At 49.1% G+C, this 12,037-nt stretch overlaps 4 protein-coding genes across 4 annotated transcripts; 2 read left to right on the forward strand and 2 right to left on the reverse strand.

The window, feature by feature from the left end:
• Positions 1-1,452: 1,452 nt before the first annotated feature.
• Positions 1,453-5,367, reverse strand: N7503_005563 (uncharacterized protein; the record flags this gene model as incomplete). Its single annotated transcript, XM_057065110.1, has 1 exon — positions 1,453-5,367. The coding sequence occupies one exon, from the start codon at positions 5,365-5,367 to the stop codon at positions 1,453-1,455; it is 3,915 nt and encodes a 1,304-aa protein (XP_056922853.1).
• A 509-nt stretch (positions 5,368-5,876) lies between these two features.
• N7503_005564 (uncharacterized protein) lies at positions 5,877-6,922 on the forward strand (the record flags this gene model as incomplete). Its single annotated transcript, XM_057065111.1, has 5 exons — positions 5,877-5,947; positions 6,013-6,149; positions 6,200-6,328; positions 6,378-6,656; positions 6,708-6,922. 5 exons carry the CDS (start codon positions 5,877-5,879, stop codon positions 6,920-6,922), a joined length of 831 nt encoding a protein of 276 aa, XP_056922854.1.
• A 1,125-nt stretch (positions 6,923-8,047) lies between these two features.
• On the forward strand, positions 8,048-9,190 carry N7503_005565 (uncharacterized protein; the record flags this gene model as incomplete). The annotated part of the gene is made up of 1 exon (XM_057065112.1): positions 8,048-9,190. The coding sequence occupies one exon, from the start codon at positions 8,048-8,050 to the stop codon at positions 9,188-9,190; it is 1,143 nt and encodes a 380-aa protein (XP_056922855.1).
• Positions 9,191-9,870: 680 nt separating this feature from the next.
• On the reverse strand, positions 9,871-11,811 carry N7503_005566 (bifunctional C97 family peptidase/thioredoxin family protein; the record flags this gene model as incomplete). Its single annotated transcript, XM_057065113.1, has 4 exons — positions 9,871-11,361; positions 11,420-11,641; positions 11,707-11,721; positions 11,776-11,811. 4 exons carry the CDS (start codon positions 11,809-11,811, stop codon positions 9,871-9,873), a joined length of 1,764 nt encoding a protein of 587 aa, XP_056922856.1.
• Between the last annotated feature and the right edge of the window lie 226 nt (positions 11,812-12,037).

The raw sequence follows: 12,037 nt of genomic DNA on the forward strand, positions 1-12,037 counted from the left end.
GTAATTATAATGCATGTGTTGGCCCCTGCTTTTTTCATTGGTGATTACAATCGGAATGGGGCCCCGGGTATTTCTTTGTTGCACCAAACAACTTCTTCAACCCTGACGCGTTTTAGGTTATACTGGGGCTGACCTATATCCCACTAAAGCGCTTATGCCATCCCACGGGGTTACGTTACCCGTTGCTGGTTCAATTGCCACCATGGGAATTGAACCGGTAGATGGATTCCGGTCATTACCCGGACATTATCCGAGGCCCGGGAAGACTTCGGGCATGTCTTCGGGCTATCTTTACCGCGATTCTCTTTTTGGCTTTGTTCGAATATTCTGGCGGTCTGGGCTTGATTTAAGCCTTTGGAATCAATTATCTTTATGTGGGTACACCGGGAGCCTGGTGGTTTTCATTTATTTCTGGGTCGGTTCTTTCGGCAGACTTTCCGAATGTGTATACACTAGCTGGACAACTTGTAAGCATGGAGGGTACGCCTGAAAGCCTACATACTAGTGTACTAGGCGCCTCGGGCACTTAGTAATAGTAATTATTGGCTGGGATTGATTTCCGATACCTGCATCTCATCAAGGTCAAAGGACGACAATGACTCACGGGCGATAAGCTTCGTCCTATATTGGATCGGAAGAAACGGAGGTTTACGGAGAAAAAATAATAGAATTTCTTTAGTATACTTGTGCGATCTTCGGTTCTCCATTTCGTTGTCTAGATACTCCGCGGTGTGGGGTATAGAACCTTGGTAGAATTTGTGTGGAATCCACCGATGCTTTCCTATCTGGGACTAGATAAGCGCTACGCTTAGTGAGGGTTTTTGCCGGACATGAAGAGAGATATACTTGATTTTACCCGATGGGATTGATTACTCAGCTATATGAAACAAGCTGATCGTTAGTGTCAGAATCGAGGGCTACATTCTTTTTGGAGAGACTTCCTGATATGGAGGGGCTCTTTGACCTATTGCTACCGGGACCATCTGCCTTGTGCCTATCTGGCTACAGACCCTTTTTCATGTGTCAGTACCTGTAGATGGTAGAATTATAGGAATTTCTGTCTTTGGCTTTAATATAAATCGTGAAATAATAACTATTATTGACTTATTAAATCCTACGTTGTTTTGGGTAATCTTTGAGGAGATACCAGACTAGAAGGTCACAATCAGACATCGAAATAGGTTTCTTGGCATGATATCCCACAGCTTGATTTTTTGATCAGTAGACCAACATAATAATGCTTCCTTGCCAGGAAGATGCCTGGACAGTTCCAGAAAAGGAATTGTCATGACTCACTCAACCAAAGGAAGATGAGGAAGTCAGAACAGCCAAGGAACCTTGGAAGTGCAAGAGCTAAAGCCCATGAATAGTTACATACATAGGTGATCAAATTCAGTGGAATAAACATATACATGAAGCTAGTAGAGCACTATGATCTCTCAACTCCCATCCTTAGAACATATGCATCTCGCGTCCAGCGTGGAACATAGCTGGTAGCAGTTTTCTGCTGTGATCAAGATCCCTAACAGGCGTCCGCAACGCAACAGGCACCCGTTTCAAAGCACACTTCTCAATTCGAGCTTCCAGGTGCATAGCCCAAAGCTCCGCGCCTAGACCTCCAACACCATAACCCGTCATCTTACCCAAATTGATAGTCTTTTCCAGCGTGTCCAACGAAAGATTTTGTATGATATCCATCGCCGTGTCGAAATCGAGATGATCGTTCTCACTCTGAGCCTGAGATTCCTGCATTTGCTGCATATGCTGCATATTCTGCATCTCATCCAAGTTCTTCCCAGCATTCTTCCAAAGCTTCTGCCGATTAAGATACATGTCAAGCGTATCGCAGGTCCGAGCTTTCTTCTCAGTAGTAAACTGGTGCCAGTACTCCGTCAGTCCCTGTTCCGGAGCGGCATCCTCAAAGCTGAACGCGTCGGTGGGAATTCGGCGTCCATAGAAATCATTCCCGGCGCCTAATTCGAGGACACAGAGGAACCATCTGGCTCCAGGGGCACCGGAAAACCGGGCCAAGACCCATTCTCCGGCAATTGTCTCGAGGTTGGGCTTTTGCACGAATGAGACCATGCGAGCGACTCGGATCTTCTCCCGGGTCTTCTCCATTCGTAGTTGGCTGCGGAAGCCCTGGTTCTGCTCGTCGTTTGGCTTCGGTGTCTGGTTATCACCGTCGGATGGTGTCTCGTCTGGATCAATGTGCTTGTTGATGACTTCTGATAGGTCAAGCTGTGTTTGCAGAGCGTCGCGCTCGCAGGAGAAAGACACTAGAGCCATGGAGAGACCAGTGCTGACGGTGCACCATCCGTCGATCTTTTGGCCGCTGACTGCATTTCGGACCCGAGAACGAAGCTTTTTGGGCTCGAGCATTGTAACAATTACCCGCTGGATATCGAAGATACCTCGAATACCACCACTGCTCACTGTGATCGGGTTGGGACAGACCATTCGCTTCTCGTATGTATTCACGTTCCGAGCGTCGATGTTCTGCTCGCTCGTAGAATCAGGCGAGCTGGGCTTCTCAGCCAATGGCAAAGTGACACTAGAGTCGGTGGTCGGAGCCTCCACGCCTTTGAGAACCGCAATGGCATGTGTAATACAGTTGTTCAAAGATTCATATTGATCGACAGGAGAACTCGCGGCCTGCACTGTCGATGTCGGAGTGGGGGGCTCAATTGGTGTCTTTTCTTCCGTCACCTGAGGAGCGGTCTTCTTCCTTCCAAAGGACATTTTGGGAACTTCAAACTTAGGGACTTCAAACTTGGGAACCTCAAATTTAGCCGACCGGACTGACTCGGCCAGCGAGTTGACTCGGGCAAAGCCGATGGGGCTTGCTACATCTGAGCTCTCATCCTGAGGCGTGAAGTCGCGAAGCTGCTCAACGACTTTAACCAAGTCTCCCAGACAGGCTTCCAAATTATCGAAACTGGTCATCTTGATTTTTGCGGCCAGGAAGCCGAGGTTCACAAATACCGAACATTCCTTCGGCAGTTTCTTCGTGAGACCCAACATTTCAGCCAGTAGCATGTTGACGTTACTAGCTGTTTCACTCTGTCGAACTCGCTGGGCTCTGAAAGATTTCAAGATCCGCTGATTAGCGTATGTCCGAGATGTGACGTTCATGTTAGTCGCAGGATCAACAAATGCCGCGATGCTGGCGGGATACATTGAGCGCCCCTGGAGAGGACTGCCTTGGTGTTTACCGAACCAGTTGAAGACCGAAACATCGTTGTATGAGATCACCACTTCATCCAGAAGTCGGGCCAGAGCTTTTGGAAGTCCTTCTGCGGGAAATGCTGGGAACCGCACACCAAGAATACCCATCAAAGAGTATGCCTGGTCGGTAGCGACTGTGGTGACTCGCTCTGCCGCGGTGACGAGAGAGCTGCTGGCGGAGGAGTCCATAAAGTCATGGCCGTTGATCCAGTTGGTCAAGTTTCCAATCTTGCTGAATGCTGCAATGGCCTTCCTGTCTTCGAGGATTTCAATGTCCGTTTCTGTCGCCAGCTCGCGGAGCAAATGAATGAAAACTGCTATTCTATCATTTTGATTGATTTGGTTGTTGGTGAGGCTCGACAAGCAGTGCGTATCAGAGATATCTGGGATTAGTTTGCTCAGGATATCGGGCAGCCGATCGGCAGCGTCAAGCACTGCTTTGCCAATCTGGGCGTCGGCCGTTTTCGCTTTGATTCCATTTGGTGCATAGAATCCAAGGGCCTGAAGCATGACGGAGATCGTCTTCGTGGGTGACATTCCATCCTCGAGGAAACGTTTGGATTTCTCATCACTTGGAGATGGTTGGGAAAGTACCTTTTTAAGCTCCTCCATCTGCTCTTTGCTGATTTCCTTGTGCTTGTTGACGAATGGATGACGGAAGAATTGGGCGAGGAAGGGCTGAAGGAAATAGAATGGACCGATGACCTCAACTGGTCGGACCAGCTTCTGCCAGTGCGAGTTAACATAGTAGGTAACCTTGCTCAGCACCAGCTCTTGCAACGTCCATCCACGCGTTGCCCATTCGATCTGAAACTGTCTTCTCTCCTCCGGACTATTACCAGCGGAGCCAATCTGCTCAAAGCTCCCCATGTTCACGGGGACAGCAGGATGGCGAGGGTTCTCCCAGTGCTTCCATTCTTCAATCCACGTGTTTTCGTCCCGTGCAGTATCCACATGAACCAGACAGAAATCGGCATTCTCATACCAATCACCCATCAAGGCCAGGGACTCTGTCAATTCACCGCCATCAGCCTTGTTGATGCAGCATGTGTCGAGCCACACATATCTTTTTCCTCCTCGGAGAAAGTGTGCATCGAAAAGTTCCTTGGCTACCGTGATAGAGTTTTCGATCTTGCGCGAGGACCGCATGTGCTGCAATAAGACTAGCAACTGCTCAATTCCGTAGCACAGTTCACGGTTCTTTTCAAAGAACTCAATGGTGGAATTGTATTCCGTTTGCTTGTTTGAAGCATTTGCGAGCCTTTCTTCAGCCTCTGTGCGTCGATTCTTCGCTTCAACATTCAAACTCGCGATTGCCGAGCGTACTTCTTTCACTCCCGGATCATCTCTCTGAGCAGAGTTTGGTTCGTCGGTCGATGGCTTTGAGTTTGTAAGGGCATTGAGAGTTCCCCACAACGTGTTGTAATACTCCGTCTCTCTTTCGGCACTGGATACACCAGCTGCAGCATCATGATGGGTTTTCTGGGCTCTCCCAAAATCATAAGTGGCTGTGTTGGCCTCGGTATACCACTTGAGCAGTGTTTCGATATCCTCGGGACGTTTTCCGTCGGCTCTAGGTGTAACAGTTGGAAGCACCTTTTCGATCTTTTTTTCCAAATCGCGAATGTCAGCCTTGCATTTGCTGATGACCCTATCGAGGTCGTTTGAGGGCTTCTTGCTCCCATCATTCGATTCGGCATCTTTTGTAGGGTCGAACTTTTTGGCCTGGTCGAAATAGCCGTAGCCAATTTCGGATCCTTTCCAACTATGAGACACAATGCAATACTGGTCCTGTAGGCCGAGATTATATGTGGGGACCATGTTCTTTGTTTCGATATCAATCATGCGGTAGGGCATCTTCAATACCCCGTCAGCCTTGGCCAGCCAACTATCGGGAGCCCGATCAATCTCTTCTTGTGTCTCGTCCTCGTCATCCACAAATTGTGGCTTGATGCTTGGTATCAAGAAGTGGTTGAGAATGCGGCGAAGCCTGTGCTTTTGCTCACCGTCCATAACGACATTCTTGAAGCGGGATGTGCGATCAGTGGCCCAGCTGGCCATGTCGAACGCCTCCCTGAGTGCCGAGTTAGAGACAAGGCTGTCAGAGAGGGTTGCTTTGAGGCTGCTGATGGAACTCATGTTGGATCGAAGCCAGGAGGTCCCCTAGTATTGAGATGGGAGGTTCTGGGATGGCGGTTCTCTTTACCTCCAAGGATTTATACAGCTAGCCGAGCCGATGGAGCCGAATAGGAGGGGGAGATTCTGAGCGGCACAAATTAAGAAGAAAGAAGGCAGGGGGGCAGCTGGAAAGCCTATCAATTTGAAGATCAAGTCCCACTCACGAGACTTTGGAGGGGTTGAGGCACTTCAACAGGGTAAATTAATCAACGAATCACGCGAACACGTCACCAAACGAGGGCTGTGCAATGCGTTTTTTTTCTCTCTGCGGAGTAGCTGAATGTGTACAGTACTAGCTTGCAGGGTTATGACCCACAGCGGAGACCGGCAGCCATCAGCTCTCTGACACTGATCCACTCCACGCTAAGTGGCTACCAGACTTTCAGATCCCCGTCATATTACTGATACATTGCCTTTGAATCCTGTACATATTTCATTTCGAAGTGTCTTCTCACCTTGAACACTTCACTATGGCGTCCTACCACCGAGTGCTGGAGACTTTTGGTCGATCTGTTCAAGATATTACCCTAGAATGCGACTGGTATGCGCGCTTCCTAAATAGTGGTTCCCTCGCTTCCATATTCAAGAGGCTAAGAATCACTTCAGTGATATTCACCCCTGGGAGATCTCTATCAATGGAGAACGATGGGCTGGCAAGATCCGATTAATCGGCTTCGTGGATGTGTTTTTCGTCATTTCATACTCAGCCAACGCCCGATTTGAGCATGGAATTATCGTTTATAGTATGTCATTCCTCGGACTACTTTTTGATACAAGGCTAATTGCAGTATAGAGGACAAGCTAGCCGTGGAAGAAATCACAGGTCATATCCCCGATGCAAAGCCAAAGCCTGCAGAAAAGGCCAAATCGAGCCAGGAAAGCGAAAACAATGACGCCAAAGCAGAGCACGAAGAGCCTGAGGGTAAGTATTCCGAGGCAACCTTATCAGTGCGAGTACTCACGACCGATAGATCTTGATGAAGCCGAAGAAGAGGATCCAAACGCAAAGCCCACCGAGGCAGAGTCCGAGGAAGCCAAACCCAAGCCGGCGGAAGAACAAGCCAGCAAGGCAGAGCAGACACAAGACAGCAAGCCAACGGCTGAGGAGATGGCACCCGAATTCCGTAAAACTAGCACCTACACGATCAGCAGTTGGGGTCACCCAGTCGGATTGCGGGCCACATATCCCAAGTCTTGGATCCAAAAATACAAGGTGGAGATCACCAAGCCCTGTAGTTGGGCACTCGGCAGTGAGTACGGCCCGAAACCACAGTGAGATACAATACTAAGCACAAGGGCAGAGCGTATCATGCGGGGCTTGAAGCCACACAGCACCTACGACCTGATGAATGATGTAATTCGTTGTGGTATCATCACTCAAGGTCAGCTAGTGGGTCACATTATGGGGGTTGTTCTCGCGGGTTCGCAAATGGACGACATGGCCAAACGATACATTCAAGGATTGACATCGGGGGATGGTGCTGGGCGGCAAGCATTGTCGAATGAAAAGATCTAGGGTCGGAGGCGATCTCCGAGGGCTGAAATTGTGCAAATCTAGTAGCGTGGACCTATTTAGGCTTAGTGCAACAGGATCGTCATGACAGTCCGCTTTTTAGTGCATAAACAGTCTGTAGCACGGAACAAATATCTGCATGGAGAATACTCCATTCTGATCCACTTCAAAGTCTGTACACGATCTGAAAATTCTGCATCTATGACAGGAAATTATTGGGGTTGTGTGGACCAGAGTCCCGGCGAAGTGGTTAAGAGGGGCTGGAGCTGGAGTAGCTGGGCCCGCAGCTGAGCCAGCCACGAACCCGCTCTAACATCAATACTGCATGAATGGTCGGATTGAAAAAGAATGCCCAGAACCGGGGAAGATTTTGCCGACGAACTGCCTATCATGTTATCGAATCAAACTGTACAAAACAAAAAGTCCGTATCTTCAGTAAACTCGATACTTAGAGAGACTTTGTGTATGAGTAAACAAAGAAATGGAGGAGGTGGGGTTTACCTCATTTGTCCACGAGCATATGCTCCACTTGCACGTCCCATCTGTTCTGATCATCACGAACGCAAAGTCCGATGGATTCATCCATACAGGCCAATCTACGGAGTATGCCTGTCCTCTCTGATCCACCGTGATGAGATGGCCCACAATAGGCACGGGAGACAGCTATGTTCTCGCTCATTTTTGGGCATATGTAGTAGAGTTCGCGTGGATCGCAATCTATTTAACTCCACAGTTCAGCAGACACGAACTATGCATCGACCCGGTGCTGAAAGATTATGTATGTATCCGTACAGCCCTGGAATTGTACGTTATCCACAGGTTTACGGACCCCACGATTGACGATCCCCTGCCAAAAAAAAAACCCCTGTCTCCGAGAACTACTCCACAAAGACGGGACGATTGGCTCAGAATGGGTAGGCTACTTGCGTGGCTGGGAAACAGCTCGTTGGCTTTTTTCTGACACCTTCAGCTCAAGCCCCTTCCCATGATGAAGTGGGTCGTTGCATGCAGACTTGCCGCGCTCAAGGCCTTCTTTCTTTGACGTTATCTACCTTTTCTTTTCCGTTGTCATTACACATCCTGTTCACCAGAGCTTCAGGGCCTGGACACGATTGAAGGGATAGCAAGATGGTCTGGTTCCCGCTCGCAGTCGATAATGAGGCAATCACCTGGAGCTTCGACATCGTCGGCCTGCTAGCCGTGGTCGGAGGGTCCTCGATCGAAAAACATGCCCAGAGTATTACCGCCTCTCCTTTGGCTGGTTTTCCTCGTCTCTTGCCTGCTCCAGAGACGATGCTCGATACCGACCGCCCAGATCGACTACCCTCTGTCAAGGATGTGACCGTCGTAGGCGTTCACTCGGGCAATCAATTCAACGAACTTAATTTCTTCGCCGACGTGATCCACCGCATCGGAGGACTGAAAAGCTTCCAGTTTCAATCCTTCAAGATCACATATAGGCAGAAAGATCCCGAGGAGAACGGCAGCTTCCTACGCCATGGTGTACCACCGGGTAAAGCTATCATCCCATTGCACACATTCTCTTCACTGAACCTGTTGACGTTGGTATCGGTTCTCATTACAATTGCTCTGTTTGTCTGGGCCGGTGTGCAGCACGATGCAGTCGCCATTTTGGGACTGGGAACTATGTCCATCTCCACCGCCACAGCGTGTCTGTCCGCACAGTGGCGCCCAATCCTCTCAGTCCGAGCAGCCAAGGGTATCGTGCCCCCAGGCAACGTCGTCATTCGTACACGTAATGGAGCCTTCGTCGCCATTGAGTGCAGCGAGGAAATTGCCCGTGAGCTTTACGCCGGAACAGAAGAATGCTCGTATGTGTATAATGGACGTACCCATCAATGTCTTCTCGCGGTCAGCACAGTACTTCTGATGGCTTCAATTATTTTCTTCAGTAACTGCGGCTGGAAGATTCAGATCGCTGTCGGACTGGCGTATATCATTCTCAACCTTGCATACTGGGCTTTGGCGCTCCTAACAGAGCCGCAAGACCTCTGGAATTGGGAGAGCCGATACCGAAAAGAGGAGCTTGTTAACGAGATCTGCCCAAACTACACCGTGGCAATGTGGAAAGCTATCCAGACAACCGGGAATGTCCGCTGGATTAAAAAGGCTGGATTTGCGCCGGCGACGAAGAAGTGGAATGGATGGCTGAAGGAGGCGAAGGAGAACTGTACCAATGAAGAGTGGGACCCCGAGGCGGCGCGTGATCGATGGATGCAGAAGGACCTAGAGGAAGAAAAGGAGGATTGATAGGGGAGAATTAGAAGTATACCCACGGATGAACTGAGGAGAAGAAAAGTGAAGTTTTACTATATTAATTGATGACATTCCATGATACTCAAATCTTGTTAGCCAGTATTTCCAGGCACGGCGGGCTTTCACATTATTCAAATCGATACCTAGAGCCGTTGAAAATGTGTGGCATTATTTCCTAGTGTATGTACATATCTACTATGTGCCCAGCACGCTCTCTCATTGACAGTCAATGTTGTATCATATGTATGCGGTTATGGATTTTGGCAACCTTGAAACTTCTAGTGTCAAAATAAGACTCAATATCATCTTTTCCTGAAAGAGGGAGGATGGAGAAGGCAATGAGGAGCCGAATAAATCTCGGTGGACATGAGGTAACGCGGCTAAAGTGGATGGGAGAGGAAGAAAGAATCAAGAACTGAAAGAAGAGAAGGTTTGGAGTTCGAAAGAGAGGGGGTTTAGACTGGTCGGCATCGCGTCTTCCCCCAAAGAATCAACCGTGCCATCGTGCTATGTATCTACCTCAAGATAAACGCAACTGCTTTATTGATTCAGCTGTGACATGACCCGGGATATACTGAAGAACAGAGTGGGGCGCGTACATTTCTAATCACCCAAACAATTATTACCACGAAAGGAACTACCAGAAATGCAACAATTCATAAGCCAAGTATGGTCTACAGTCCTTTCCCAAAGAGCTCTTCCCCAACCTCTTTAAGCAGAGGTTCCTTCTGTAAAGCCGCAATCTTAGACTTTGCAGCGATAGTTTCTTTAACACCCATAGCTCGGCAAAGATCAATCACCTCCCCATCCATATCAGCCTCATAAACAAACAGCCCAAGCGCAAACAACAGACCATGCAAAGCTTCCGGGCTTTGGTCCTCGCGCGAAGTAGCTTCCAACAAAGAGGCGAGCAATTCGACCTGATCAGCTTCAGGAAGTGGGTCTGCTTTGCCATCAAATCGGGCATTGTGGTTGAAGGCAGCAAGATTGTATGCAAAAGAGGCTGCTACAACACGAAGGTTTGCATGTAAGTCTAGGAGAGAATTGGTGGCGAGTGCAAGGCAGGTTTCTCGTAAGGGTGAGGAAGTTGAGGCGAGCTGGTAGGGGTATAGAGCGGTGCTGAAGAGATTGCAGGCTAGCTGCAGGGCGACAATGCGGAGATTATAAGGAGATGATGATAGCTCTTCACCCGTGAGTGGTGAGAGGAGAGTAAGTAGGGTGGCGTGCTGAGACTCCTCGGCGAAAAAGCCACTCACGCGTGGGTCAAGGAATAAGAGACGGACGAGATCCACGACAGCAAAGTGACAGTCAGTTGGGAGCTTCGGGTATGTCGACTGCAAAGCGGTAGCAAAGGCGTGGAGGTCTGGGACTCTAGTATCTGCTGCAGGAGCTTTGTTATCCGAAGAATGGCGGGTCTTGACGAAGTCTATGACTGGTGCAATGCCTGCGGCATCTTTAAATTCCACCGGTAGCTTTTGCACAAGTCTGTCTAGTGGTGGAACCTTTTTGTACATGACGAAATTGCTGATTTGTCGTTCGAAACTGGGTACTCGGAGCTGTCTGTGAGGGTGGGTTGGGTTGGCCATTTGGAAGAGCATCCGCACGTTTCCTTGAAGTTTTGCTGGGTTGGCTCCGGACCACTCATCGAGCTTCTGGCCTTTCAGAAAGGTCATGAATGTGGGCGTTGCACGCACGCCGTACTTCATGCTCACATCATAAGCCGACCCGATGTCGACCTTGATAAGCCTGGCCTTATCACCGGCCTCTTCTGCAAGCTCATCGTACGTCGGGTAGACCATCTTGCAAGGCGGACACGTGGACGAGGTGAAGAAGATAACTGCGCAGGAGTTTGACGCCGCCGCTAACTCGCCCTCGAGTTGGCCGAGATTACTGACAATGCGAACCTTCCCAAATGGCGCGTGAGATACAGGTGCAGGTCGAGAAACCGGCGGTGCAGCGCTTGGCCCGGGAATTGGGGCTGCACCGCCGCCCTGGGTAACGCCTTTCAATGCGGCCTCGATCTGAGGCTTCATCATCTGCCCAAATGGGGTTTCCAAGAAAGTGCTAGGCAGGTTCCGAATCTTCTCCGGAATACTTTTACCCACGAGGAACATGGCAAAATCCTGGGTAAAGTTGTTGCAGTTGTGAAGAAATAGATCATAGGACTAGAGAATATTAGATTCGACAATGCATGGTATAAGAGTCTGTTCGGTTGTGACCAACCTCTGGAGTGTAAATTTCGGCTAGGGAGCCAAGATACTCTTCTATCACATCAGTTGGGAGCTCTGTGGACCCGAGATGTATCCTCTCCATGGGCTGTCCATGGTGGGTGCTTCCAGGAAGGGCGGTCTGGATCCCTTGACCAAAATAATACTCCATACCACCAACCACAATGGATGTATGGTAGATCGCATCCATCTGGGTCCCTGTCAGGGCCACAGAGTACTAACGATGGCATATGAGATGATATTCTTGGATATTTATTGTGTTATATGCTGGTTTGTACATACCATACGCGCAAGACCCTAGAATTGATTAGCTGGTTGAATTACTTCAACTTGCATAGACAGAATACACACCTTGGAAAGGTCATAAACATAGAGCTCAACATCCATGGCTGTAATTGTTGTATTGGAGTTTTTGATAAGGGCGGGACCGGCTTGATAACCTTGAAGGCTGGGCAGGCACCGGGCGGATAACGTCAGCACTTTGGATTCGGGTGCCTTCGACTGTTTTCTAAACCCCCCAAAAAAGATAGTTTACTAGATCAAATGATCGAAATGCGGCAGAACTTTGGTTAGCTCGAGGCTACCTAATACGTACCTACTCTGCAACCTTGGA

The sequence above is a fragment of the Penicillium pulvis genome, assembly GCF_028828015.1.
Source record: "Penicillium pulvis strain IBT 33274 chromosome Unknown contig_23_segment0_segment0, whole genome shotgun sequence".
Taxonomy (NCBI): domain Eukaryota; kingdom Fungi; phylum Ascomycota; class Eurotiomycetes; order Eurotiales; family Aspergillaceae; genus Penicillium; species Penicillium pulvis.